At 36.7% G+C, this 26,654-nt stretch overlaps 2 protein-coding genes across 2 annotated transcripts in view; one reads left to right on the top strand and one right to left on the bottom strand.

Annotated features, from left to right (window-relative positions):
• Positions 1–26,654, top strand: part of LOC143532878 (DNA-directed RNA polymerase II subunit 4-like) — a 173,539-nt gene that overhangs the window by 92,039 nt on the left and 54,846 nt on the right. The window lies entirely within an intron of this gene.
• Positions 13,208–17,013, bottom strand: LOC143532882 (uncharacterized). Its single transcript, XM_077027802.1, has 2 exons — positions 13,962–17,013; positions 13,208–13,925 (listed from the first exon to the last, which is right to left on the bottom strand). The coding sequence occupies exons 1-2, from the start codon at positions 15,219–15,221 to the stop codon at positions 13,362–13,364; spliced, it is 1,824 nt and encodes a 607-aa protein (XP_076883917.1). The 5' UTR covers positions 15,222–17,013; the 3' UTR covers positions 13,208–13,361.

Raw genomic sequence — 26,654 nt, 5'->3', positions numbered from 1 at the left:
TTCGTTACTGTCACACCCCGACTAGGTAGTTGCCGAAGCGTAATACGGGAATGTAACAGATAACACTAGTATCAACCACATTGTTTATAAAGAAATTCAACAACTACATTGGTAGGTACTATGTTTACAAACTAGATGAAAAACACATAACCGGTTTACGAGCTTCTTATTCAACATTATATATCTGCGTCTATTCACAGCTATTCAACTTCATTCCTAACACCAAGAACGTAAGCAAATCATTCCACCTTTGCTTTACCTGAAAAGCATGTTAAAACGGGTCAACTACGTCTAGTTGGTGAGTTTCAAGTTTCACGAGTATCAACGAAATCAGTATACGAGTTTGTAAAGTTTACAGTGTGTATGTATACATGTATGTGTATGATGTATTATACTAAGCCACAAGTGAAACCGAAACGAGCTAAAACACATGGCCACCCCTGCCCATGCACTCCCGTTGGCATTTAACAGCCACTTTGCCCCAAGTATGTACTATGTCTAACACCACATAGCAGTATGTAATAAGTTTAAATGACAATGTGCAACTGGGTTAACATGTTCCGGCATACCCCACCGGCCCTGTCAGTTGGGTTTGTCAAACCGATAGTACTATCCACACGTCACCGGCACGAAGTTAATCACTTATGTTTGTGGGGACTTTCAAGTGTTAGTACTTAGATAATTCACATCATCACACATTTTCAAGTATATAAGTATATGCAAACATGCTTTCCACCCCAAAAGTTCGTAAAACAGTTTAGAAAGTGGGGTCATGAAACTCACCTTATCGTAGTTGGCATAGAAATTATGTATCAATAGGTCAGGTGCCTCGCTTATAGCCTGATTCCTATAAACGGTATCGTATCGTTAATACTAGTACAGTGTTTAGGTTAAATCGGGCTGTATTATTAATCTGGGTATAGCTGTTACGCCCAGAACATGACCATAGTCTTAGATTGTGACGTTGTATACTATGAAATGTTTAAAACTAGATTTGGCTCAGTGTCACCGTTTCCCGAGCCTAGCCAAGTTGATCGTTTATACGTTTCGGGATTAGGTAAGATCACATAAACGTAAGTAAATATATTGATTGATAAAATGATTTGATTTATGAAAGAATTTTAAGGTTTCGGTATCTGATTTGATCGCAGGGTTCGTTTCCGTTTTCACACGGGTTTGATTATACAAAACGCGTACAATCCACCCGAATTGTCCGGAATTCTCGTAAAAAGTTTGTTTTTATCAATTTCATTCAAAAATATGATATTTGACCACTTTTGACATTTTGACATACCAGTCAGTCCGTTAAACACGAAACTGTCGGTTTCGTTAAAACAATTATAATTTAAATCTTTGATTAATCATAACTAAATATGTACTTATATATAAATTATGTAAATTTTTTTAAAAAGACATTAAAATATGGTGAATTTTATAGAAATATTTTCAGAAATTTTATGATTAATTATTTATTTATAAAAAATTCATTTAGTAGGTTATAATCGTGTAATAAATGTCCCGTTTATATCAAACGACCTCCGAAAAATCCGATAATTTTTATAAATGGCCTAAATGTTATTACATAGCCCCTGTAAAATCTCCAGAACCTAAATCTTTTGACAAAATGCCTTTTTGTGTGTTTTTCGGCTGTTAAAATTCGGTTAATTCATAATTGAAGAAAACATACATAGGCATTTCCATTGATCCCCAAACTTTACCAGTGATCTTACCATCACATATTAATTACGAAAACCAAGTTTCATAATTTTTCAATATGTTTAGCTATTTTTCCCAAATAAACGCTCATAAACGGAAATAAATTCACCAAATATTCTCCGTTTATCGAAAAATTACCAAATTTGAACAGAGACTCTTTTAAATGATCCCTAATGTCCCTGAAAATTTTCAAAATCTAACAACAAGCACGTCACAACCTAATACTAAACAGCCCTTAAACAAGTGTTACGGGTTTACCTTGTCGGTTTTCGATGAGTTTTGCTAGCTTAAACGACTTTCCGGGTCTCGGGTTGTAAACTCAGTGTATCTACATATCATATAACATCAAACCAAGCATAAATCATCCATGTAACAGCCTTGATAATTAGGGTTTCGGTTTTGGGTTCAAACCGAACTTTCAAACCGTAAAAACGTTGTATTCATGTTCTAATCCGCGTTTTTGACCAAAAAAATATATGTTCCTGGTTTGTAAACATGTTTAACATCAAAACATGATTTTACTTGATTTTTATGATTTTTGGATGGTTAAACATGTTTAATACTAATCAAAACACTTTTATAAGATTATAACTTCGTTAAAACTTGGCTAAAAGTTCAAGAAAATTAAACTTACATGTGGGTTTAAGGCAAGGGTTTGGAAGAACAGCTGAAGAAGGTCTGGTCTTTAGCTTTAATTTATAAAATTATGTAGCTTATTCAAGAAGTTTTTAAGAAATATCTCATGTGGGATAGTGTGAGGGGGGCCGGCCGCAAGTATATAAGGCCCATTGGGCCTCCTTTTTGGCCCAATGGTGCCTCGGTATTTGTGCCATATGTAAACGTCGGTCCAAAATTTAATTCGGGTTCGGTTTTTCGCAAGAAAACTAGTTCGAGTGCGAAAACCAACGCGAAAACGAGTGTTTTTCAGCTTCTTTTTGTAAAATAAGAAAAACGTACTGACTCGTTGTAAAATTTCAAAATATTTTCACGGATTTCTTAGAACATATCATATAAGTGTTTTATAAATCTTTTTCGGCTTAACGGATGCTACAATGCTCGTTTTGATATTAACGATTGCGTTTAAGCTTATAGCGTTTCGATAAACGAAACATTTTTCATTTAAAGAGTTTTAAACGTACTGGGGCCTAAATATCAATATGTTAGCCACTATAATATATATCTAACTCGTATATGACCCCTCAGTATATATACAGGTCATAATTGGTATCGGTCGGTTACTCGTTTAAGCACTACGAATTAACCGATTTATCGTTTACTTGTTACGTAGTGAATATAGTATACCTCGTTTTGTCACGAATGTCACAGTTACATACATTTAAACGAAATAATCTTAGCGAATCACCTCTTGATTCGTTAAACATCCTTAACGAATCAGAGGGAAATAACTTAGTTCTAGTTCGCTAAACATTCTTAGCGAACTAGATTGTTACATTAGCGAACTACTTAATTGTTTATTACATTAAACAAAACGACAAATACATAAACGTTAAATACAAAGACTCGAGACACAAAACCGTGTACTAACAGACACCCCCTCGTCTTGAGCTCTTTGTCTTTAAGTTACTTGAAACGCTTGGTCTGCCAGACCCTGCAGCCTTGAATCCCATTCTCAAAGCATACGCGTACAACACGCTGGAACTGCATGGCAAGGTCGTAATCCTCAGGTCGTTCAATCAAAATCTTGCTTTTGTGTAGCACGTCATTGTCGGTCTCGGATAAATTAACCAACAACATCGGGTCGATAATTTTAATAAGCTCAGTCTTCAAACCTCTACCCAACACTATGACGGCCTCGCCGGTACGGTTGTTGTAGTACCATCAGTTGAACAACAGATACATGTGTTGGTGCATCGTCTTCACCGGCACACGCTTCATCGTCTTTGGTGGTTTTACCTTAAGAACAAGCTTCCTCCAGCCAGTCCTTGGATCAATTTCATCAATGCGTTTACGTGTAGGGACCTAGGGCTTAAGAAACTTGAAACCATGATTAACTTCAAATTGCAGGTGTTGGTGAAACCACTCAGCAATTTGGTCACGATTACGATTAATAAATGGACGACTCACGAGGGTACAGACATCCCAACGCGGTAAAGTAAAAACATCCATTACCTTCTCGTAATACTGAACTCCCTTCTCCCATTTCACAATACATACCTTAAGATCAGAGTCATATAGCCAAGAGACAATATCGCCATGAACCTTCGATACAGTCTTGAAAGATGTCACTTGGTTTGCTTTGACCCAAGCTGCAGCTATATCTTTCCGTTCTTGATCAACATACCGATGTGCATCTATAATTTTACCCACTTTCCGACGGCTTAACCACTTTGCAATATCATCATCAGTTATGACTTCAAGTGAATTAACTATCCGTTTACCCTTAGACACCTTTTCTAATTCATCCTCAGCTGCTTTAAACGTTAGCTCATCGAATACTGGAGCACCTTGATCAACATTTGTGTGTTGAAACAAGTCAGGATACTCCTCAGCAGTGACGTCTTCAAAATCAACTTCCTCGTTTTCATAAATAACATTCGGATACATATCAATTGTCGGATCATCTAATATCTCATCATCATTAACTACCTCAACGTCATGTTCTTCCTCTAACACGGACAATTGTTCGTCATTCAGACCAAGCAGTATTGAAATCTACTCTCGTGTTAAGGCACGTTCAACAAATTAACCAACCTCGATCTCATTCCTGTTTACCACACTCTTAACAACCCCCGAACCATCAACAAAAATTACTGTGTCAGCTTCAATCTTATCCAGAGGTTTAGCATAAGTGAAATCTTTATGAACTACAATTTGCTTATCCAAATCACCACCTACACTGGTACCAGCACCTGAATATGAGCCGTGTGTTTGTTTAGGCTCACCTCCTGCACCAGACTCATCATGATCTTCATCATCGTTCTTGAGCTTCTTTAAAGCATCATCTTTGCATGTTAGTTGCAAGATCAGATCCTCTTGTTCCTTGAGCTTCACCCCCTGAGACTCAACAATCGCACGCAGCTCTTTAGTCTCTTTCTGACTAAATGAAACATAGCTCATCATCCTTCTCTGATTCTCCAATAGATGTTCCTGATTTAGACGATCAGCAGACATCTGAGCAGCATGTCTGTTTGACGATGCGGTGGCATATTATAAAGAGATGGATGAACCGGCTGGATTGGTCCCTGAGGCCGAGTAATTCTCATAAATGAGATATCACTAGGTGGTGGAGGAGGAGGAGGCCCCATGGATGGTGTTGGTGGAACTGTAGAAGTTGTTTCAGAAGGCATTGGTATTTCAGCTAAAGCCATTTGTGGAATCAACCCAAGCCTGTCATGAGGTACCATTGTCGTCGTCAATGTGAGCGCCGGAGTGCTAGTAGTAAGCGGCACTGCCGGGCATTGAGAGATTGTTGGACGAGACGGTGGAACACCAATAATTACTCCAGCTCCAGCTGACACACGTCTCTTCTTTGATGGCTCTCCAGTTGCCACCTCTTTTCCTTTCTCATTGAGCTGCAATAGTCGCAGCTAACGCATCTTCAACGGCAGCTTGTTGTTCTCGATAAGCCACGTCACCATCACCACCATTCCTACCATCATTCCCATTATCACCACCATCGTTCCCACCTTCTCCTTCCTCACGCTCGGAATCCGAGTCATCATGGATCCAGTGATCATCGGGAGGACATTCATAATTAGGGTTGATGATATGACCAATCATACGTTTATCCCGTGGCTTCTCCTTCCGATAGATTGACATTCGACGAACGGTATTAGCCTTCATGTGTTCCATAGGAAGCACATCATTCACCAAAGTCCGATCAACAACCAAATCGGGTATCAAATCTTGAATAATTAGTTGCAGAAATCGTGAATACATTAAAAATTTCTTCTTTTGAGTTGTTTGCTAAACTTGTTATTTCAGATGATCAAAGACGAGCTCCGAGAAGTTAAATGGCTTGTTCAGAACCAAAGCCACAAAAGCTGATTACAAACTGATTCTACATTCATCAAATCCTCCACGACGACCACCTAAACAATGAATCAAAACATGTAGAAGATACTTGTACGGTGGGCACAATCCATTCTTGTTAAACATTGACTCTTCAATATCTCCACCATACCATACACGTGTAAATAAACCCCTGATTAACTCCTTGTCAAACTCACTTGGGTTATCATCATTGTCTTCAAAACGGAGCATACGTCGAACTTCTTCAACATCCACTGTGATTGGAGTTTGATTAATTGTGTCTCGAATATGATTCTCAACCTCAATAAACTTAGCAGTATTCCAGAACTACCTAATAATGCTCAGATAAACAGTAGGTCGAGCAGTTATTTCATAATGTATCGCTGAGCGTCGTAAGAACGCCAATATATCTCCAAACACAGCTACATCAGCAACATCTTGATTAATGTAAGAACAGATGTTGTGTTTCTTGTCATACGTTAATAAAATTACTTCTTCCTGTTGTTCCTGTTGTGGCGGTTGTTCTTGTTGTGGCTGTTCTGGTGGTGGTTGTTCTTGTTGCCCTTGATCAGCAACCAGTGGATCTTGATTTAATTGATCAGCCATTATACTGAATAAATAATACCGAATATTAGTAATGTGGAAGTTTACTTGTTGTTGCATTATATGGTGACTGGTGATTTGTAATTAATATTTTAAAGATTTAACGTATTTGATAGATTTTGGCGAACATTTATTTATGTGACGTTTATTAATAATTTTAGATGTCGTGTATAATCGATGTATCAATACATTTAGCTTTTTGTAATAGTCTTTTATCATATATATATATGAATTTACAATATTGCCCCTAAAATAATAATTTTGAGATGTCATTCGTTAGTGTATCAATCTGATTCGTTACAAACCTGTAACGAATCAATTGATTCGCTATCAAGTACATATGTTAACGAAGTAGAGTTAGCGAATTACTGTAAAAAGAAACGAACTAGGATCTAGTTCGTTATGATTTGACGAATCCACATCTGATTCGTTAGATAAATTATTCGCTAAACTAGTTCGTGTGAATCTTTAACGAATTGGACATGAAATAGTCCCAATTCGCTAAAGTTAACGAATGGTCAATAATGACTTGATTTTTGACTCTCCTAGTCAAAGTCAAAATTAGATTAAGAACACTGAAAGTCAACAATATGAACCCAGTATCGATTAATCCATAATCATAGTTGAATAACCGAATCAACAGGCGTAGTGATCTCGGAAACTCAATACGAAACACACGGTGTTGAAATTGAGATTCAACACCATGACATAAGTTAGGTTTAATCGGAGTTTTAACAGAGTATAAACCCCCGAAAACATAAACACTCAATTGACCCGGCAAACAATAATCAAAACCAGATTAAAGTCCACCAAGAGTCTCGGAATTACATTCCGATCACAATGAAACATAAATAAACTGTATCAACACAGTATGACATTGATTAAGCAGAGTTTTAAAATCCGTAAAAAACCTTATTACAAAATTACATAATTAGACTATCAACACAGTGTCATTTTTGACGAGAATCACAAAGAAGTGATAATCTATACCTTAGCAACACAATGGTATATTCAAAAGTTTGAATTTAGAAGGTCGAAAAATCAGAGAAAATTTGAACATGGTTGCTTTAGGTATAAGGAAGAAAGGTGAATAGTGAAGGACGGTTCGTTTCACCTGTCTTTTATACACTTACACGTTACCCAATGTACTCTATGTACGAATTAAGAGATTCGTTTGAATTTCAAAACTAACAAATTAGTCAATTCGTTATAGCAGAGTAGCGAATGAGATTTAAATTGTGTCTTGATTCGTTAAGAATGTATAACGAACAAGAGGTGTATCGTTACAGAGTGCGGAAGCGAATTAGGTGAACGAACTAGATTGTAGTTCATTAAAACAACACTTAATTCGTTATCAATAATTAACGAATCATATTTTATTTAATTTTAACTTAAATAAATAAATAACTAATTGAATTAAATTAAATGAGTAAACTAAAATAAAAAAAATGTTTATTTAATTAACTTATGAGGATTACCGAGATCGTTTATCTCGATAATCAAATAACTTAAAACGTTTCATATTATTGAAACATAACTTAAAAATGAATAAATAATTTGTAACAAAATTGAAAAATAAAATATTTTTGGTATTTTGTAAAAAATTCATCATCATCATCATCATCATCATCATCATCATCGTACTCAGTATATCCCACCAATAGCAAAGCTATGGTAAGGTCTGAGGAGGGTAAGATGTAGACAGCCTTACCTCTACCCCATAAGGATAGAGAGGCTGCTTCCGGTGAGACCCCCAGCTCGATAGTAGTTTTGCATCAAGCCTTGGACATAAGGCACATAGCACTCAATCATCGGGACACCGGCTGATCGGTGCATGTACCCTTGTCTTTCGGCTATCAACGCCACTACATGATGCCTGATTAACTGTCCGTCACTTTTAACGTTATTTTCACGAGATTAGTAAAATAACGTCAAAATTCGTGCAATTTCACTTTTGCCCACCCGAGGGTTCACACATATATACATCATATGTGCGCACCGCAAGCAGGGCTTTATTTTGTAAAAAATTAAAGAATGTATATACAAGAAAAATATCCGAAACTTAAAGAATAAAATCCTTTTTTTGTGTTTTTTAAATCTTTTTCGAAAGCAGTACATATTTTTGTATTTTTGCTGAGTTTGAGCAGAGAATCATGTTGACTAAAATGCCCTTCCATCACAGTTTTATATTTCAGCGATATTATAACTAACGTTAAGTTGGTCAATGATATTGTTATCCACTTAAATCTTATAACAATTTTCAAGCATTTCTGTGATATGATTAATGATTCAATTAACGCACAGAATATCAGTAACTATCAGCCTCTAATCTCGGTTCAAGCTTAATTTGATTTTTGCCAAATCACCCCAACTGGACTTAAACCGTTATAGTGTTGATCAAAATTTTTTTAATACCAATTGAGACTTTTTGAGCAATGCATCAAGTTTCTTTTACTGTGAGTGAGTATGCACGAGTCCATCTGTCGGCTTACATACATTGTATCCCCTAGGGTTCGTTTCTTATTGGTATTGAGACGCGCGCAAGGGAGGAACAGATGTATGACTAACAACGGATTTTGATCAAGTCAGTAATTTAGATTGTACGAAGTACAGCAGTGATCAAGTTTAATGACTTTGGGTTTGCTCTAAAACCGATTGAAATATTCATGTTTATGAATACCCAGATGATTAAGCCGCATAAAGACTCACAGTGTCCAGAATCCTAAAGCTTGTTATTTGCTTTATTATATTTTTGGTGATCAACAACTATAAGGCTTGAGTATGACTGGTTATTACATTTCTGCCATCATCACCGAAATTTTTGCTAGAGACTAACACCTCTTTCAATTTGGCTAGTATTTATGTTTATATCACCTATTTTGCTCTAATAATTGTTTAAGACCTATCAATGCACCAATGCAATTAAGCATTCAGTCTTTTAAGCTTATTTCTTACTGGATATGGGGTCAAATAATCAATGTACTATCATTTTCTCTTTTTGCTTCAAAACCTCAAAATTTTGAGGAGCATAAAAATAAACGGAATTTAATCTCCCTAGTTACTTTAAGCTATAGATTAATGGCTATCCTATCACAAGTAGATAACAGGACCAAAACATGCACGCATGTTCCACATGCTTAAGTAACCGACATAATTTTTCATCGAGTAAATAAAATAAAAACGCATATAACAATTGCCCCAAAAACTTATTATTTTCCGGTAAATGGCAATCCCGAACATTTACAAGTAAATATCAAGACCAAACATATACAAGTATATGTCCTTCAAATGTAAGTAGTCGACATAGTTTTCAGCAATAGAATGTAAAATCTTTTTGGTTTTTCTCTTTACAAACTTAAAACACACTCTTTTTGTATTTTTCGGATTTTTCTGTACAAACTTGAAAATCGCAATCTTTTTGAATTTTGAGTTTTTCTAAAAGTAAAAACTTACAATATTTTTGGATTTTGCAACTTTTTCTAAAAAAAATTTAAAATTCACAATCTTTTTGATTTTTCAAATTTTCTATTGGTTTTGGTTTTTATCAATATATACAGAAAAAACACAATATTTTTGTCTTTTTCTAATTATCACCCCCTAAAACCTAAAACATAAAGAAATATAAGAAAAGGAAATAAAAAGATAAATTATCCTTGTTGAAGGACCTCAGCAATCGTTTTCAGACCGTTTAATCCAAGTAATCCTTGGTAAACAAGTCTGCTCTTTGAAAATCCGTGTGCACTTTTTCAATATCAATTAGTTTCTTTTCAAAACAATCTCTTATAAAAAGATATCGAATCTAAATATGCTTAGTTTTAGAATGTTGCACAAGATTCTTGGTGATACTAATGGCAGCAGAGTTATCAATCAAGATTGGAGTAGTAAGAAATTTCAAACCGTAGTCGCGCAGGTGTTGTTGAATCCACAAAACCTGGGAGCAGCAACTAGAGGCGGCAACGTATTCTGCCTCGGCGGTTGAAGTTGAGACCGTTGTCTGTTTCTTACACTGCCAGGAAACAAGCCGACTTCCTAAGAATTGACAACCCGCTGATGTCGATTTGAAGTTGATCTTGCATCCTCCGTAGTCCGAATCCGAAAACGCAGTCAGCTCGAAATTATCGTCCTTGGGATACCATAACCCGGTGTCATGATTACCCCTCAGATATTGCATGATACGTTTCACGGCCGCCAGATGAGTCACTCGTGGGCTAGATTGGTACCTGGCACAAAGACACACAACAAACATTATATAAGGTCTAGATGCAGTCAAATACATTAAGGAACCTATCATAGCTCGATAGAGGGTAGGATCAACGATATCCACCAATTCATCCGGTGACAAATTGTGACCCACTAGGAGAGGAGTAGAAGGGGTTTTTCCTGTAGAAATCTTGAATCGGCTCAAGACGTCATTCATGTGTTTAGTCTGATGAATAAAGATTCCTTTGTCATACTGGTGAATCTACAGCTCTAGAAAGAAGTTCATATCTCCCATCGAACTCATTTCGAATTTCTTCTGCATAGACTGTTCAAAATCCTTGCATAGTTTGTCTTTTGTGGACCCGAAGATAATGTCGTCGACATAAATCTGCACGAGGAGAAGATCATCACCAAATTTTTATAGAAGAGAGTACAGTCAACAGTCCCTTGTTTGAAGCTATTATCTGTCAGATGGTCGGCAAGCGTGCCATACCAAGCTCTCGGGGCTTGATGACCATATAAAGCGTTGTTTAAACGGTAAACACGGTCAGGATAATCTGGATCCTCAAAACCAGGAGGTTGTTTCACAAACACCTCTTCATGCAATTCTCCGTTGAGAAAAGCACTTTTCACGTCCATCTGATAAACCTTAATATTTTTGAACGCTGCATAGGCTATACATATAGCTTCTAGTCGAGCGACAGGAGCATATACTTCAGTGTAGTCAACGCCTTCTTGCTGATGAAAGCCCTGAACAACAAATCTTGCTTTGTTCCGAACAACCACACCTCGGTCATCCTTTTTACACTTAAAAACCCACTTCGTAGGAATTGGCTTTTTCACCCTAGCAGGTAGATCAATTAAATCCCAAACACCCAATCTTGCAAATTGTTGAAGTTCTTCTTTCATAGCTTCAACCCATAACGGTTCAGCTAGTGTCGTACGAACATTCGTAGGTTTAATTTGTGAAAAAAAGCAAGTGTATTTAGCCAAATTAAGTATCCCATAAGTGTGCATAGCAGCATAAACACATAAACCGTGATCATCCCCCGAAGATGCGAGCTGATGTCGTGTTTGCACACCTACATCTAGATCACCAATGATATTTTCTTGTGGATGATAAGAATGAATCCTAAGCGTTGGATTTTCAGGAACAGGAACATTTTCAAATAAATTAGTGTAATGCTCTCCAAGTTCGTGAGAAGCATCACTATCCAAATCAGTTGCTTGTTCAACATCTTGATTGTCATCTGAAGACGTAGAAGCATAATCTAATGGTATTGAAGATTCATCATTTGGAACCTCAATTGGATCAACAACTGGAACCTCCACGTTGTTGGAACTAGGAAATCGTGGAATTTCCAATTGAGATTCAAAGTAGGCTCGAACCAAATCTTCATCAGGTTGTTCAGTTGAAGGAATAAACGAATTAAATAAACCATCATAGTCAAACATCCAGTCGGTACCTTTACCTTGAGGTGGTGTGGTATACTTTTGACAATCCACATGGTACCATTCCTTGACATAACCAGACGTTATATTAAAAACTCGTTTCTTTGGATATGCATATCCTAAAAAATACCCTTCAATGGCCTTTTCTTCTAATTTACCCCATCCTTCTTCAACATCGTACAAGGACACCCAAACGGTTCCAAATACTTTAAATTAGGTTTTCGGCCATTCAAAAGTTCATAACTTGTCTTTTTGATTCTTTTGACCGTTGTAACCCGATTGAGTGTATAACATGCGGTATTCACTGCTTCATTCCAAAAAATGGACAGGAAGTTTGGAATCAACCAACATGGTTCTAGCTGCCTCAATCAAAGTTCGATTTTTCCTTTCAGCTACACCGTTTTGCTGTGGAACATATGGAGCACTATATTCACGATGAATTCCCTTTTGAACACAAAAGAAATCCAACACAGTGTTTTTGAATTCAGTCCCATTGTCGCTTCGTATTCTCCTCACTTTGTGTTTGTAAAGTGATTCGATCTTGGTAATTAAATTTTGAATCAGGATCGGTGTTTGATCCTTTGAACTCATAAATAATACCCACGAGTACCTTGAGTAATCATCAGTAACAACCAAGCAATACCAATCACCCGAAATACTTGCACGATTTACCGGACCGAACAAATCCATATGAAGTCGTTCCAACGGTGTATCTATGGAATTAAATAACTTGGATGGATGTGCCTTTTTCTTCTGTTTGCCTTTTTTACAAGCAACAAAGTGATCGGATAATTTAAAGTTTTTCAAAGACACCCCCTCAACCAAATCATTCGCCATTAAATAATTCATTTTACGAATATGAATGTGACCCATTTGTCTATGCTATAAAATTGAATCTTTTTCTGTCGCTTTTGAAATGAAACACGTTTCAATTGAAGTTGAAACAGTCGTGTTCATGTTCAAGACATAAATATCATTTGATCGTGGTGATCGCATGACAACCATGTCCTCAGGAATCGCATATCCTGGTTTCAATATTAGACACTCTTTTTCAGTAAATATGGTAGTGTACTTTTTGTCACAGATTTGCGACACACTTAATAAATTATGATCCACCTTATCACAAAAATTAACCTTTTCAAAAGTTATATTTCCATTTGACACTTCACCTTCTTGTGTAATCATACCCCCGGAATTCCCAGCAAACGCCACATAACCTCCTTGAATATTTCTATCATTTTGCAAGAGGTTGATATTTCCATTTATATGACGAGAACATCCACTATCCATAATCCATTTATCACCAGAAACGGTCTTGGATGATCCCTACACATCAAGAAAAATGATTAGTTCAAAAAGGCAGCCCAGGCCTCAGTCTTGGGCACCTTTTGGTTTTCTCATGAAATGTTAACTTGAACAGCACTCTTTTGTTGTTCTGCAACTTGTGAATAAGTTGTCGGCCTTTTCGATTTACGTCTCAAATAAGCCTCTTGAACAACATTAGTGTTTACATTTTTGTAAATAGGAGCTGTTGTTACAAACTTGGGTTTTACTACACCATATGTCTCATTTACATGAATCACTTTACGAGGATTCACGTTGGAGAACATAATGTGAGTATCATCAATACCAGAAGGAGGTCGTTTCAATATCTCCTTAATCAGAGGAATCGGTTTTGATTGATTCTTAATAAAAGGATGAATATTTTGAACTTTGGTTTGTCCATAATTTCTCACTACATGACCTTGTTGGCCACAAAGAAAACACATTCGTGTGTCAACCTGTTTATGTTGAGATTTTGGAAACACAGTTGCCAAAGATGGTTGATGACTCATGGTTTGAGTAAAATTCTTTCCCAAATCATCTGACATCACTGATTTCTTCTTTAAATAGAAGTCAAGGTTAGAACAATCTGAAAAGCTTTGCAAAGTGTCTGTGCCATTTGATTTAACAAATTTAACCTGTTTGGCCGCTTTTTACACTTGCTTGGCTCTAACCAAGGAATCAGATGATGTAGATGGTTTGGCACAGGCATCTTGACGTTCAAGATCACGTATCTTGGATGTTTCATTGTGAAAGACACTCTCGATCATTTCCGATTTAATAATGTTAATCGGAATGTCCTTCTCACTAAACGTAGTGTCAATCCCTCTCAATTTAAACACACGTATAGATGAGGGCTTTGAAACATTAGGATTGATGAAACGCAACAAATCCTCATCAGAGATTTTATGCTTCTCTGATTTCTTAGCCTCCACTGTTTTTACTTTAACAGGCTCCTTTTTCACTGAAAACGTGTGTGAACCATATAGAGCTTCCTCAAACTCATGAGGTTCACAAAGAATGTGATTTGAACTAGGAATGTTCTTGTTTTTGTGTACAATTTCAGGTTCATACACGTTCTCAATGATGACTTTGTCAGTATTCTCAACAAATACCTTTTTGCTTTCAACATGATGTTTTTGAATTGAAGGTTTTGCAGATTCAACTTTCACAGATTTTGGTTTTTCTGGAATAACACGTTCTTTTAGAATAATCTCTTCTTCCCTTTTAGCAAAAGGATTTGGTTTATAATCATTGTGAAATGGTGGAGGAACTTCAACAAAACCAATACCCCTTTTAGAATTTTTTTGTTTTCCAGAAACCTCAATGATTTCATTTATTAAAAACGATGAATTTCTAAACTTGCTCAAATTGTTTTTCAATTCAAGGACCTTATTTTCAAGCACAGTAATCTTTGAACGGTGTTTCAAGATTTCTTGAAATTTCTGTTCATCAATAGTCATCTTTACAGATAACTCAGCTTTGAGATCATGATTACTTATAGTCAAAGCCTCGATCTTCTCCCTTGAGTTAATTTGAGAAGTTAAGGATTGTCTATAAGTATCCTTCAAAGACACAATTTCCTTTAACAAATTATCATTTTGCAGTTTAAGGGATTCTATCTTAGGCAAATTAAGTTCACAAACAGCATATGCCACATTCTCAACAGATTTAGAAGATAAATTACTAACCTCATTTTGCGTGGCCATGCATGCAGTTGTGGCTGAATCACTAATTTTAGCCATGCAAACAAAATTGATAGGAACTTTGTCGCTTGAATCATCACAATCAGATTCAGACTCACCATCATATGATAATTCACTTCCACTTGCATCTTGAAAAGTTTCATTTAGTCCAAACATAGCCAAATTTGCTTGAACATCATTGCACAACAATCTTGTTGACCAGTCAGTACCATCCATGTTGGATAGCATTGCTTGAGATCCCGAAGAAGAAGGCTTAGTTCCACCAGACTTTCTAGAATCATTTCCACTATTTCCAGTGGAATTTTGATCTTGTTTTCTTGGACCATTGTATTCTTTCTTTGGTTTATTGCATTCTTTGGCAAAATGCCCGAATTCCTGACAATTGTAACATTTGACTTTTAACTTATCAAAACCAAACTTCTTGTTCAACGAAGGAAGGTTCTAGCCTGTTCTTTGCATAAACTTCTTAACTTTCCTCACTATCATTGCCATGTTCCATTTTAGATCCATAAGTTCTAAATCATAAGGATCGATCTAGTCGTAGTCTTCATCGATTAAATCACTTGTTGCAATCTTGCTACTAACCAAGTTCTCAGATGATGACATGAAAGCAGACAGAAATGCAAAATTTTGTTCAGCCACTTTCATGTTTACATTTGTTTTAGAAGAGAATTGATTTGTAGAAGAAGAAGACCACCCATTTCCTCCATATGATCCAGAAATCCCAGAATTTCCAGAATTTCTAGATGTATAGAAACGTGCACGTGGATCACTGTAGACAGTTGTTGAGTTTTCACTTGCATTCTGAGACAGAAATGCAGTAACCGGAGAAATGGTTGAACTCAAGGCATGCTACCACCATAAAAATCAGGATCTTGACTTTCCTTTGAAGATTTTTGACACTTTAAATCGTATTCTCTTGCCTCTATCTTTTGCATGAACTCTGAAGCCATTAGATCTTCATTCTTGAAATAATCATTTTCTTTCAAAACCATCAAGAATGTTGAGTAAGAACTCGGAAATGCACTTTTAATAGTGTCAATTTTGTCAAGTTAAGTGGTTTCTAGTTTCATCTTGTCCATATCGTCAATCAAATGATTAAATCTTGTAGTCATTTCCTCAACAGTTTCACCCTTTAATAAATTGAAGTTTCGGAATTGGAACTTAAGCATCACCTTCTTACTATCAGCTGTGTTACCCATACTTCTCATTCTAATGTGTTGGAATAAGGAAGCACATATCTTATGCTACCCACTTGGTGAAAGATATTTTCTGGTAACGCCATCGTGAGAGTAGAATAAGCTTTAGTCTCAATCTCTAACGCTTTCTTTTCCTCAACCGAATATTGAGAAATAGCCTTAGGTGTATACCCAATGGATTCATCTCCAATCATAGGTACAGTGTAAACTTCATCTAAACAGTAAGAACAGTCAGGGTGAACTGATCCTAAATGAGCACGAAAGCGGGGTTCCCATTTAGTAAAGTCACTGAATTTCATCAACCTTGGACATTTCGAATGCGAACCAATCTCAGTGTCCAGTTGTAACATCTGCTGCATCAACATGTTTTGCGAGGCTAATGCATACATACCAGCCATTTTTGAAAATTTTAAAGGTTAAATTTGAAAATAAGCTTAACAAATGGTAACAGTAACGAACTGAGAACAGTTGTAGTGAACTGTGTACAGTAACTAACGAATCAAATCTTAACAAAGCTAAGATTGATAGCGAATCAGATTGATATGTTAACGAATCAATCCAACGAATCAAATGGTCAACAAATCAGATAGTCAACACAAGGTCAAACTAACGAATTGACTAAGCGAATCATGAAGTACAAGCTTAGAGAATTAGAGTATTTTCAATAACGAATCACTAAGATAAGCTTAGCGAAATGAGATGACGAACCAGCTACAGTTGATAGCGAATCAAACTATACCGAATCAGGTTGTTACAACCGTTTGTAACAGACTCTGACACCTAGTGCCACGTGGCAAAGGTTGTTATAACACAGATTCCAAGGTAGACACGTGTCACACGAACCAGTTGACACGAATTCAATAATGAAATGAACTGGTTGACAAATCACGAAGAATTTATAACGAATTGACTAGATTAGTTAACGAATCAACGTGAGTCAGATGACGAATCAACGTAAATATGATAATGAATCATAATCATGTTCAAATCTTCAAATCTTCAAAGAGAATTTCCAGATTTTCTGGAAATGTTGAACACCAAACCCAGAAACTTAGATCTGTAATACTATCTCAATTCTTAACCAAATCACACAAATAAACTATCAAATTACTCGCACACCAATCGCGAATCCAAATCAACAATACTCGTAACTCAATTCACAAACAACCATAACTAATTGACCAAAAACCATTCTCTGTTTTTCATCCAACTCAGATTCAAACCAAAACAATCCAAAACCACATCAATATCCAATTCCTATTATCCGAACCTACCAATACCTTAAACAACCTCAAATCCAATTCAAACACTCCATAATTCAATCAATTATCCTCAAATTGATCCAAAGTTAATCAAACAGAACATTAACAATTTGTAATACCAATTAACAGTCTAATAACCCAAACTAACAAACAAATCAAGCGTAATTGAGCCCCGAAAGCTCTGATACCACTTGTTTGAACCTCTAATCTAACACTTAACGTTTAACAGATCACAGATCTGATGTATACGGTTAATGCTAAACTCGGATCTAGCTCATTATCACGACAGATTATATGTTATGTGTGTATATATTATCAGTATTATATGTATAAAGTTAATTATGAAGATTGAGAGAGAGATCGGACAGGGTATCATTAATTAATTCTCAAAACTTAAATTACTTGTGAACAGTGTTCACGTATAAATAGAAGACGAACCTAGTTCGTTAACATCCCCTAATGAACTAGAGCCCGCTTCGTTACATACATTTAAACGAAATAATCTTAGAAAATCACCTCTTGATTCGTTAAACATCCCTAACGAATCAGAGGGAAATAACTTAGTTCTAGTTCGCTAAACATCCTTAGCGAACTACTTAATTGTTTATTACATTAAAACAAAATGACAAATACATAAACGTTAAATATAAAGACTCGAGACGCAAAACTGTATACTAACAGTTTTTTTTTGTGTGTGTGTGTGTGTTTTTTTTTTTTTTTTTGTATTTACAAGGCCTAGTTTGTGGAGGTCTTGGCCAGACCTTGTTTCCTTATATTTCTATTTAGGGTGTTGGAGGACTACCACCTCCGAGATTTCTTCAATTGGTCCATCGATATACGGTTTTAATCGATGTCTATTGACTTTGAACTTGTGGTCGTTAGAATTTGAAATCTTGATTGTCCCATAGTCGAAGACTGATTCAACTATGTACGGACCTGTCCATCGTGGTTTTAATTTCACTGGGAAAAGACGTAAACGTGTGTTATACAACACTACTCGATCGTCAATTTGAAACTTTTTATTTCCTTTTAAATGGGCGTCGTGTAATCGTTTAGTCTTTTCTTTGTAGGACCAGGAACTTTCATAGGCCAATGTTCTTAGTTCTTCGAGTTCGTGAATTTGATCTTCCCGGTTTATGTCGGCAGACGTTAGATCGAAGTTCACTGCTCAGAGGGCCCAATAGGCTTTGTGATTTAGTTCTACTGGTAGATGACATGCTTTCCCATAAACAAGTTTGAAGGGCGTTGTTCCTATAGGGGTTTTGTAGGTTGTCCTAAGGGCCCATAAAGCGTCATCTAACTTTTCTTCCCAATTCTTGCGATTCATTCCTATTGTTCTTTCCAAAATCCTTTTAATTCCTCGATCTGAGACCTCTATTTGCCCACTGGTCTGAGGGTGATATGGTGTTGCCAATCGGTGGTGAACTCCATATCGTGCTAAGACCTTGTTCATTAAAGCGTTACAGAAGTGGGTACCTCTGTCGCTGATTAGGGCTTTCGGAGTGCCTAATCGTGAAAATAACTTTTTTAGAAATCGTACAACTGCTCGAGCATCGTTATTGGAAAGAGCATGTGCTTCTACCCATTTGAGCCATCTCATCTTGGCTGAGATGTTTCCGGCTCTTTGACAAGCATCTCATGCTTGGATCAAAGCATGTGTGTCTTTGTATATGGTGGGCAAGAAAAATCCTGCATCAAGCATCTTTCTGACCGTAGTAGCAGTACCATGGTGTCCACCAGAAGGTCCTTCATGGCACTGTTTGATGATATCTAAGGTTTCTCTTCCTACTACACATCTGCGAACAACCTGATCCGTACCTATCCTAAACAAGTAAGGGTCCTCCCATAAATAGAACTTAAGGTAGGAAAAGAATTTCTTCCGTTGTTGATGAGTAAGTCCTTTTCTTTGTATTCTACAAACAAGATAGTTTGCGAAGTCGACAAACCAAGGAGTTTCGTCTTTCTCCTGGATGACTGCTTAGATATGCAAGAGAACTTCATGTGGAAAATTATCATCGATAATCTCCTTGTGATGTTCTTCTGAAGTTGGTCATTCTAAGCGTGAGAGATGGTCAGCGGCTACAATTTTTGCTCCTTTCTTGTCCTTGACTTCTATGTCGAACTCTTGGACTAAGAGAATCCCTCGGATTAGTCTAGGTTTGGCATCCTGCTTGTTGAAGAGGTATCGTATGGCATCATGGTCGGTGTAAACTATGGTTTTGGAAAGAACTAGGTTGGATCTAAATTTTTCAAAGCCAAAAACTATTGCTAGTAACTCGTTTTCTGTTGTAGTATAATTTTCTTGTGCATCATTAAGAGTTTTACTAGAATAGTAAATTGGGTGAAAATGTTTTTCTTTGTGTTGTCCGAGTACGGCTCCAATTGCAAAGTCACTTGCATCGCACATGATTTCGAATGGAAGGGTCAAATCGGGTGTAGACATAATTAGTGCGTTGAAAAGTTTTTCTTTCAATATGTTGAATGATTCAACACATTCTTTTGAGAAGACAAATGGTGCGTCTTTCTCCAGAAGTTTGGTCATAGGTCTAGCAATTTTGGAGAAGTCTTTTATGAAACGACGATAGAATCCTGCGTGACCTAGAAAACTACTAATGGCTCTGACTGAAGTTGGTGGTGGTAGTTTGGATATGGTTTCTATTTTGGCCCTATCAACTTCTAGTCCGTCTTGGGATATTTTGTGAACGAGAACAATACCCTCTTTGACCATAAAGTGGCATTTTTCCCTGTTGATTACTAAATTCAGTTCTTCACACCTAGCCAACATTTTGTCTAGGTTTTTCAGACAATGATCGAAGGAGTCTCTAAAGACTGAGAAGTTGTCCATGAAAACTTCCATAGAGTGTTCGATAATTTCATGAAAGATGGCTGCCATGCAATGTTGGAAGGTGGCTGGAGCATTACATAATTCAAATGGCATTCTTAGGTAGGCGAAGGTTCTGTATGGACATGTAAAAATGGTTTTCTCCTGATCTTCAAGAGCAATGGGAATTTGGAAATATCCGGAAAATCCATCAAGAAAACAGTAGAACATCTTCCTCCATGAGAATTTTGTGAGTACAAAAGGAGGGACTGATGCCCTTGATATCCGTGATCTTCCATGCGATAGCCTTCTTATGGCTCTTAAGAACCTTAGGAAGTTCGTCTTTCTCTTCTTTAGAAAGTTGAGATGAAATAATTACTGGGAGTTGAGAGTCTTTTTCTAGAAAGGCGTATTCGAGATGGTTTGGTAGTTCTTTTAACTCTAAGGCTGGTGGTTCTTCGATTGATGGTTTTGATTTTTCATCACATTCAGTGATCTCACATACTACTTCTGATGCTTCGTGATAGTCATTATTGAGATTGTTGTTTTCTAAGATAGGTTTGGTGATGGTTTTGGTTAGAACTTGTGTTTCTAGTGCATCAGTGAGGGAGGAATCTCGCATATAACAACTCACGATAGAATCTATGATGTCGACACAATATAATGTGTCATCGTGATGTTGCGGATATTGCATATTTTCCTATGTCAAAAGTTATTTCATCATCATTGACCCTGAGGGTGAGTTTGCCGGTGCAAACATCAATAATAGCCTTTGCGGTGGCTAAAAATGGTCTTCCTAAAATCAGAAGTACACTTTTGTCTTCCTCCATGTCTAGAATTACAAAATCTACTGAGAAAACAAACATGTCAATTTTGACAAGCATGTTTTCAACAATGCCCTGAGGATATTTAATAGATCGGTCAGCTAACTGAATGCTCATGCGGGTGGGATTTGGTTCTCCTGTCCCTAGTTTTGCAAAAACCGAATAAGGAATTAAATTAATACTAGCTCCTAGGTCAGCCAGGGCATTGCAAACATACAAATTTCCTATAAGACAAGGGATAGTAAAACTCCATGGATCGGTCATTTTTGTAGGTAGCTTGTTTTGGAGTACTGCTGAACATTCTTCGCTTAGGGTGACATGCGAGAGCTCCTCCAACTTCATCTTGTTTGTTAGTACTTCTTTGAGAAACTTGGCATATTTCGGCATTTGAGCGATGGCTTCGATGAAAGGGATGTTGATGTGGAGTTGTTTGAAGAGTTCTAAAAACTTCCCGTACTGAGCTTCCAATCGTTCCTGCTTCAGCCGTCCAGGGTATGGAATAGGTGGAATATAATTTCGGACTGGTTCCTTGGGTTTTACGGTGCCCGTTGGAAGCAGTGTTTCTTGTGGCTTAATAGCTATTTCCTTTTCCGTAGCTGATTCTGAAGTTGGTGAGGCAATAGTGGTTGTACCACTTCTGAGTGTAACAACGTTAGCTGTTGCATTCGGGTTGGTGATTGTGTTGCTTGGGAGAGTGTCGGGTGGTCTTTCGGATAATTGTCGGGCAATTTGTCCGATTTGAGTTTCTAGATTCTGTAATGATGCTTGTTGACTTATTAGGTCGGCTTCATGTTTTAACAATACTCCGCTGATATCAACAACTCTTGAGTCAGCCTTCTTTTCTGCGTCATTTGTTTTGGTCATGATTTGGATTAACATTTCTTCGATCTTTGAGTAGCTTGGGTTTTGATGGCTACTAGAACTTTGGTCTTGGAATTGAGGTTTCGGCTGGAAGGAATGATTCATCGGTCTTTTTTCAAATCCGGGTAATGTTGAGTGTTACCTCCGTCTTTTCAGCTGAAATTCGGGTGGTTTCTCCATCCTGGATTGTAGTTATTGTTGAAAGCGTTGTTCTGTCGAGTGATGAAATCAACTTCTTCCATAGCCATGATGACTTGTTTACAGTTACTTGTCTTATGACTTCCTCCACAAGTGTCACAGGTGAGTCTGTTTTTTGATAACTCGGCTTGAAGTTGTTCGAATTTTTTAGAAAGGGCTTCAAACTGCGTTGTGACAAGAGTGTTGGAATCGACGTGGACTATTCCTTTATGGTTTGGTGTAGATCTTGGTGGGTTATAAGCGAAACTCTTCTTTTCTATCTTTTCCAGGACTTCAAATGCTTCGTTAGGTGATTTGGATCCAAGATCTCCATCGGCGATTTGGTCGATGACTTGTTTGTTTTGACTAGATTGTGCGTCAAAGAAAGTTTGTACTTTCAACCACACACTCAGTCCATGTTGTGGGATCTTCTCCGAAGACTTTTGTATCTCTCTCATGCTGCGTTTAACGACTCATCATCATCGATCCGGAATCCGTTAATGCTGGCTCGGTATTTGGTAGTTTTATCAGGCGGAAAATATTTGAAGATAAAATGTTCAACCATTTGACCCAAAGTGGTGATGGAACCAGAGGAAAGAGATTCTATCCATTCCAGGGCTTGACCCCTTAGAGAGAAAGGAAAGAGTTTGAGTTTAATTTGATCTTCTGAACAGTTATGGATTTTAAAGGTTCCGCAGATTCGTAAGAATCGAGATATATGAGAAAGGGGGTCTTCGTCAGGAGACCATGAAATTGAACTGAATTTTCCACCATATGAATGGTGCTTGATTTGATTTCGGGTGGAGCCACTCCATTGCCGTAGCCTTCGAGAGTTGGCTTGGCGTACTGGCTCATGTTCGGCTCATTGTTCTGGGCCGCCATCATTTCTTCGGTTTGATTTTCTCCTGATGTGGTGGCGTCCACTGACTCGTCTTTGATTGCTTCGGCGGTTTCTTGAGTCTGTTTATGAGTTCGTCGACGAAAGAATCGTTCCGCTTCAGAAATTGGAGAAACAAACTCAGGCTCGAAAATAGAGGACATACATGGGACTAAATCAAAGTTAAAACTAAAGTAAAAGTTAGTTAAAGTTAAACTAAGATATTTAAACTAAACTAAAGTCTAAATTAATTAAACTAAAGTAAAGGTTAGGTAAAAAAAGGTTACAATTAGGCTAGCCGTAAAAATATATAGTTTAATAGTTAGTAAAAAAAAATAAAAATGAAAGTTAAAAAATTTGTACAATTATAGACAATGATTAAATTAAAACTTTGACGTTCTTAGAAACGTACCGTTTCCTTGGCAACGGCGCCAAAAACTTGATGCGGTGCGTGCGTAGCGTTTAATTATAAAAAAGATGGGATGATTTAAGCTTGTGCACAAGATCGTGTTTTGAATTTATAAAAGTGATTTATACTAAGACTAAACACACACAAAATAGGCAAGTGTACCTATAGTATATTTAGAATAGTATTGGTAAAAACCAAGTATCGATCTGTGGACATAAATATTTCTAATGATAAATCATTGTTTTACTTTAATCGGAGGTTTTAATCATTTTGGGTTAATTTTTGAACTTTTTATAAAATATAAATACATATATATATAATATATAGGTGACCAAGGCGAGAAATTCATAACAAGTAGTTCAATTATATGAAGGTTACCATCTAAGATCAAGAATCCACTCCATTTTATCATTGATGATTAATATGTAAACATGTGGTAAACTTGTCGTAATAATATATGATAGATAGCTCCTCATTTTTAAGCGAGCATCTATGACATAAAAGCAAGTAGCATGTGCATTTTAAAGTCGACCCTTTTCTAATGTCATGCTACCACGAGAATGTCAATTTAAGTTGGCAAATAGTTTCGTAAAGTAGAAAGATTAGGATTGACTTCGATTTCTCAAATACCAATTCTAACAACTTCGGGTGGTTATAGTTTATCACATAACCTCCCCTTGGTTGATTTAAGTAGGTTATAATTACACATTCCGTTAACATATGATTTCTTTAACTAGCATGATATCCTAAGCAACTGTGTTAGCAATGCCATTTTTGGATTACCAAAGCTTAGAGAAATAGATCATAACTTATGTCTCATCATTTCTAAGTACAATATAAGGATACATGTTTCAATAAGTTATCAAAGTATTTCTATCTTTCAAGAACATGAGTCGATCATGAATGATTGTCAATAGAATTGACAATCACCAACTTTGAATTATTAATTTAAGATGGTGAAACATTTATCATTAAAAGATAATTGCAAGATAACCATGTACTTTACTAGACTAAACCACACGTTTTATATGATCATAAAGTAAAACAAAGCTTCTTCATAGATTTTAGATGGTAAATGAAGTTTAGCTCATAATGAGCATAGTTATGAACATTAAGATGGATGATAATAACAAACAAATGATTAAATTAGAACAATCGAACCAAATGTGGATGAATCTTCCTTCTTAATGATGATGATGGATGGATGATGATGATGGTTGATGATGATGACCTCCAAGCCTTCAAACTCTTCACTAGATCTTCAATGTGAGTGTTAGTGGGTGTTTTTATAAGTGAAAATCGTATAGAACTCTCTTAAAGGCACATCAAATGAGTGCAACTTGAGCCACTATTTATAGGCAGTATGGAGTGAGAAGCACGGCCCCTTGCCTTGGTGGGCACGCCCCCGTGCTTTATTATGACATGTGCCAAATTCGTTTTGTCTTTTCTTGTAGACGACCACAGCCCCGTGGGCAAGGGGCACGGCCCCGTGCTTTTTTTCCTATTTTTTGTCTTTTCTTGTAGATTTTTGTCTTTTCTGGTGTTCAGAAGCGTGGGGGCGTGTTTCTTGAGGCATGGGGGTGTGTTTCTTGCTTTTCTTGTGTTTTCTTCCGTTTTTCTTCGTCTTTTCCCTTGTTTCTTCGTTTGGGGCTCGGTTTCACCTGAAATTGTATTTTATTATGATAAGTAGCCTTCTGTGCTATGTTATTTGATAGAAATTGAAGTTTTTAGAGATTATTTGATGCTAAAAAGATGTATAATTTTATGCATATCTTGCATGCACTCATAATTATTTAGATCGTCGCATGATGCACATGGTTCGTCCCGTTGTACGGGTTTGAAAACGAGGTAAAAGAACTTTTTTTTATATTTAGGTATTTATACGAAATTATTTGATCCAACACAAGGAAACTAGATAATTTGCGTGAAATCCCATGACCATAAATAACTAGTGAATAAACTTTGGAAAATATACGAATAGTTGAAGTTAACCATCGAGAGTAATAAAAAGAAAATGAAATAAATAGATGGAGGATTTTTTTTAATATTGTATAAGTAACTTACACATAAGATGTAGAGAAATACTTGAGATGACGACAAAATTCACGCAATAATAAATAGGTTCACACAACAAACGAATCACATGACTTATGAATATAATAATAGATGAGGTTTGAAACCAAGATTATAAAATCGATGAGATGAGGTAAGGGTACCGTGAGAGTGTGGTGAGTTTGGAGGGTTTGGGTAGTCATGTATTAAAATATCAAAATAAAATTTGTACATGTGACTCCTTTTAGATAACTATGTACAACACATGTTCATAGTCCCATTTTCCAAAACGCTTGTAGGGAATCGGTCATAGGTAATTTAGGATACAAATACGGTACTATTAGATAACTATGCACATACTCCCGGTAAATAACCGGTCATAGACCACTTAAATCATGATAATAAATTGTGTAACAATAAATAGTGCAATAAACGACATAATGTGAATAATTGAGAGATTGAATACCATTATAAATAACCATAATTCTCATTCATAACAAAACTGAAGATTTAATGAAGTCAATACATTAGATTTAAATGAAAAGAACTAAATAAAAGAAACGTCTTTTGCGTAGCATGTCTTCATAAAGGGCTAGGCTTAGACTTGGGAACCGTTGATGTAACACACTTGTCCTTGAGTTGCTTGGTCACTTGAGGTTGATTGGTTGATTGGGGTTTGGTTGACTTGAATTGGTTGAGTGGGTTGGGCTTGAATTGCTCAGATGTGTTGAGCTTGGATTGGTTGAAGTTGATTTACTTGGGCTTGGTAAGCTTGATTTTGAGCGGTTTGAGTTGGGTAGGATCGAATTTGGTTCATGTGTGCGAGTCTTGGGCATGCATTGCGATAATGTCTAGGGTCTCCACAAATGTAACAAGCTCTAATAGTTGAGGGTTCTTGAGCAAACGATTTCGCATAAGGTAAAGTTTGGGGTTGGGTAAGAGGTGAGGTAAATGGTTGCTTCATGAGTTGGTTGCGTTCACGACATGTGATAAAGAGGTGACCAAACCGATTGCAATGGGTGCATTGTCGACACTTGAGGTTAGGAGAATGGTGAAAGTTACACGTATCACATAATGGGTGGGAACCTGTGTAGGGCTTCTTGGTGGGTTGGGCTTGCGATTGGGCCAAGGCATAGTTTTGGGAATTAGACTTTCTTTCATTTCTGCGGTAGTGGAGAG

This window comes from Bidens hawaiensis, unplaced genomic scaffold (assembly GCF_021521415.1).
Source record: "Bidens hawaiensis isolate Kalapana, Puna unplaced genomic scaffold, B.hawaiensis_p1.1 tig00009567_1, whole genome shotgun sequence".
In the NCBI taxonomy this organism is placed as follows: domain Eukaryota; kingdom Viridiplantae; phylum Streptophyta; class Magnoliopsida; order Asterales; family Asteraceae; genus Bidens; species Bidens hawaiensis.
The sequence above is the reverse complement of the archived record's forward strand: the minus strand, read 5'-3'. Positions and strand labels throughout refer to the sequence as shown.

Coding starts and splice junctions, on each gene's coding strand:
- LOC143532882 (XM_077027802.1), bottom strand. CDS start 15,221: ATGCTATCCAACATGGATGGTACTGACTGGTCAACAAGATTGTTGTGC. Junction 13,926..13,961: donor CTACATCATCTGATTCCTTG/GTTAGAGCCAAG, acceptor GCGGCCAAACAG/GTTAAATTTGTTAAATCAAA.